The 4,606-nt window shown below is 32.8% G+C and overlaps 1 protein-coding gene across 6 annotated transcripts in view; it reads left to right on the forward strand.

Annotated features, from left to right (window-relative positions):
• hycc1 (hyccin PI4KA lipid kinase complex subunit 1) overlaps positions 1-4,606 on the forward strand; it is a 29,682-nt gene that overhangs the window by 18,094 nt on the left and 6,982 nt on the right. Inside the window, exon 10 of one of the 6 annotated variants that reach the window (XM_016572922.1) lies at positions 4,322-4,606. The exons of 3 other annotated variants lie outside the window; for them this stretch is intronic. In XM_016572922.1, the coding sequence (XP_016428408.1) occupies positions 4,322-4,572 (251 nt within the window). In that variant the 3' untranslated portion in view covers positions 4,573-4,606. The remainder of the gene's footprint in view (positions 1-4,321) is intronic. 2 more of the 6 variants (XM_016572923.1, XM_016572924.1) reach the window with 2 other exon arrangements.

Here is a 4,606-nt window from a genome sequence, read left to right on the forward strand (position 1 = left end):
AAATTTGAATTATTGCAAAATCTGCACCTCTTCTGTGGCTAATTTTAATTTCGTAGTGATCCTTACTCCGTGAAGTCAAGCAGCAGAAGTTAAGTGACAATATGCAAATACTACTGGCCCATTTTGGGGTGAACTAAATATACAAGACTAGTTTTACACGTCACTGTTTATAACACAGGGTGTTCATCCTTTGCTGGGTCATTCATCGACCTCAAATATAGCTTATCATCTGAAATTAGTATGTATTAGCAACTTTACATGGCCACTCAATCTAATGTTAGCCTAGAGAAATGTGCGCTATTGAAGTGTCTGCGGAGTGTGGAAGCTGAACAGTAGCGCTCACTTGCTCTTAAAATACTCGCTCATTTTTGATCATACAGATAAAAAATCTTTTGAATCTGTTAAGACTCTACGTTTATTTGTGTGCACTCACAATAACAACAAAACATTGCGCTTTTGTAGAATAATGAAAGAAAACAGGATGCGCTTTCTGCCGTCTCGGTCTCTGTGAACTTGAGCGCGAAACTCCGTGTATATCTTTGCCTTAAAGTCATGAAAAAATATATAGGCAATCTATAAAAAGTGAAATGTCTGCTTTCAAATGAAAAACAAATATTCTTAGATTATGTAATCCGTATGAAACATGCATAAAGACGGAGATGACGAGTCGGTGTCGCCGACTTCATCTTTTAAACCGAAAAAGAAAAAAAGCACTAGTGTATCAATACATTTTTAAAATGTTAATGCAGCCTCCTTACTGTTTTTCCCTGACACATTCATATTAATCATTACTTCTGCGGTGCGCTGTGGCAAGTTTATGCATGCGCTTGCGCGCTTATAGGATATGTCGGCTATTAAAGGCTCATTGTAATGATTTAAATGGTTTATTAATAAATGTGGGATTAATCGACTAATGCTTAAAAATGAACGACTAGTTGACCAGAAAAATCTTTAGTCGAGGGCAGCCCTATTATTAGGTGATGTTGGAAAGGTCACGCGTGACGTAGGTGGAAGTACAAAGTTAAACATGCAAAAAAAAGTCAAATGCCCTTTACGAAAAAGGTAAAACAACGATGTCGGATGATTTTAAAGTTGGAAGAGAAAATGAGATGGAGTTTTTAAACGAAGTACAAAGATGAAGAACTAACATTTCCAACAGGATTGCGTAATGTGTGAAGACGTGCATCGCAGAGCTAGAGCAAGCCCAACATTTGTGGTTAAAATGTGTATAAATTAGGGCTGACAGTTTAATGCGTTAATTAATTAGTTATGAAAAAATAACGCAATTAAAATATTTTAACGCACTGGCCCCGCCCCCAGACCTGTACATCAGACCTTACATTTCATACAGTTGACTGATGACCGATATGATGCAGGACAACAACTCTATAAAAATGCAGTTATGCCCTAAAATTCAAGATACTGGGGCAAAACATGCCCCTGTACGAGTTTTTGTCTCATATTTATATCATATGATAAGCAATACCATATGAGCAGCAAGAGCAATATCACACGAATGCTGTTTTGTCACGAATATCACGCGTTTAAATATGACTTTATATAACAGTTCAGTAAATATGTAGTTAATATTGTTTTTTTTTTTAACACAATATTGTCTGTTTTGCTCAATTTTGCCGAGGAAAATATTACCTTTAAAGCCGCCGCAGAACTGTTATGCATCTGTGAGCAGCACATCGGGGTTTAGTTTCTGAATGAATCCGCGTTTTGAACAAATCCAATGATTCAATGAATAGCCTAATCATAAACTGAGCTGTTTACTTCATTCCTGAATGAATCAGCTGTTTGAACGAATGAATGAATGAATGAATGAATGAACAAACGAATGAATGAATGAATGAACGAACGAACGACTGAATGAACGAACGAATGACTGAATGAATGAACGAACGACTGAATGAATGAACGAACAAACGAATGAATGAATGAATGAATGAATGAACAAACGAATGAATGAATGAACAAACGAATGAATGAATGAATGAATGAATGAATGAACGAATGAACAAACGAATGAATGAATGAATGAACGAACGAACGAATGAACTAACGAACGGATGAATGAATGAATGAATGAATGACAGTTTAATTTAAGGAAGCAACTGATTAGTGATTATTAGTATTTTTGGTGGAAACTATGGTTAGCACATACTATATATATAGAAATAATTTCTAGTCTGCTATGATGGATTTCAGCTCATGCATGCTTGTAAATAAAGTTTATTTAGATGCATTTGCACATATAATTTTTTTTTTTTTTGAATCAAATAAAATATTTATTTCTAAAGGTACTATTTGTAATGTCTACTTGATACTTTGTCATTTAACACAATAATGGCCTTAAATAATCTTCTGTTGGTAACTTCACAGCTAAATTTAATTTGCGATTCATTAGATTAATTAATCGACACATCATGTAATTAATTAGATCAAACATTTTAATCGTTATAAATATTACCTAGTATAAATATTATTTTTTTTCAGAAAATGACCTATGGTTTTGCTAGATAAGACCCTTATTCCTCGGCTGGGATCGTATAGAGCTCTTTGAAGCTGCACTGAAACTGCATTTTTAACCTTCAATCCGTTGAGCACCACTGAAGTCCACTATATGGAGAAAAATCCTGGAATGCTTTCCTCAAAAAAACTAATTTCCTTGCGACTGAAGAAAGAAAGACATGAACATCTTGGACGGCATGGGGGTGAGTAAATGATCAGGAAATGTTTATTCTGGAAGTGGACTTCTCCTTTAAATCACTGCAGGGTTTTTCCTCGTCCTGGTGTTGGTGACTCTGGCGGAGCGGGAATCCTGCTCAATCATAGTCATAATATGACGCATTTAGCGCAGATTTCCAGCTGCTGACACGGTCACATCTGACTAATTACCGCTCGGTTGTTTCAGACGTAATGAAGGCTTTTCTGTTAGTCAGCCCTAATTAAGCAGCGGGTTACTGAGCTACTGTGTCTAAATCATCTCACTAAACGATGGAAAGCATTCGTGCTACAGATATAAATGATGCCTCAAATCATATCCGTTTTATAATATTAGAATTACTGTTTTCAGTCTTTTTGTTTGTAACTTGAGTGTTTCATAATATAAAGTGGATGATAATTTGGATTTACATTTTTTGTTATTAGTATTAAAATATAATTAGTACTGAGTAACAGTTGTATTTTATAATTATATTAATAACCATATATAATTAAATAAACATTGGCATTTAAACATTATTAAAACATAACTCTATCAATAATATAATGACAACACATTAATATATTTTATTATATGATTTAAATGTAATATTCATTATACTGTTTTTAAATATTACTGTATATTATAATGAAACTTAAAATGATTATTTTATTAAATAACTAGTTTTTAATAATTGTGTAGTTATAAAATATTATCATTAATATTATAAGTATATAGTTGTGAAAATATAATATTATAACGATATAATTAAATTGTAATATTAATTATAGTATTGTATTTTATAATAGGATTATCATTTTCATTTTAGTTTTATAATAACTGCATTTACAATGAAATATAGTTATGTTTTATTAATTCACTTAAGGTTTATTATAATAATTATTATATATGGTTATTGTTATAAAATAATATTATAATTCATATTAGATTTATAGGATGATAAAATATAATAACAATATAATTTAAGTGTAATATTAATTATAGTATCAGATTTTATAATACAATTATAAAATTCATTGTATTGTTTTATCATAACTTATATTTTATTAAATAAATATAGGTTTATTGCAATATATGGTTATTATAAAATATGCTAATGATCATTATGATGAAATGCTATAGCAATATAATTTCATAATCATAATCATATTTTATAATAATATATTACAGATAAATATAAAATAATTATATTTTATTAAACCACCATGGGTTTATAATATTAATTATGATATATAGTTGTTATTGTTATAAAGTATTTTATTATATATTAAAACTATTATAATTAATGAGACGATATAATTTAATTTATATTAATTATAATATATTTTATAACAACTATATTAGAATAGTTTTAAAATAATATTTTTTTCTATATGATTTAAAAATAATTGTATGATAATAATATAATTCAAAATAGCATCGCTTTGGATGGGAAGGAGTTGCTTTCATTTCATTGTCTTCTGTGTCCATTTTCATCTTATGATTTTGAAGTGTTTATGTTTGTCTTGATGTTTCAGATTTGATTTCCATGTGCGTCTCATCAGCCTCTCGTCATGCATGTGTCCATGTGTGTGTGTGTGTGTGTCTCAGAGTCTCAGGAGGACAGTGTAGAGTCCCCTGACTCCTGCGTGAAGGGGCCCATCCCTGAGATTAGTGTAACGGGGGTCGGCGGCGAGCGGCTGCTCAACGGAGAGGCTCTGCGCAGCCAGCCGGAGGGGGAGGCGCTAGGGGGCGCCACAGAGGTGGGGGTCGACCCTAGAGGTCAAGAGGTCAGGAGGCAGAAGTCTGTGCGGAGGCACCTAGAGGACGGGACGCCCTCCGCGGGGCGGGTTCAGTTCTAGAGCCCCACCCACCCCTCCCCTCTCCCTCGGCCCA

This window comes from Sinocyclocheilus rhinocerous, unplaced genomic scaffold (assembly GCF_001515625.1).
Source record: "Sinocyclocheilus rhinocerous isolate Xijiao unplaced genomic scaffold, SAMN03320098_v1.1 scaffold1463, whole genome shotgun sequence".
NCBI classification, from domain to species: domain Eukaryota; kingdom Metazoa; phylum Chordata; class Actinopteri; order Cypriniformes; family Cyprinidae; genus Sinocyclocheilus; species Sinocyclocheilus rhinocerous.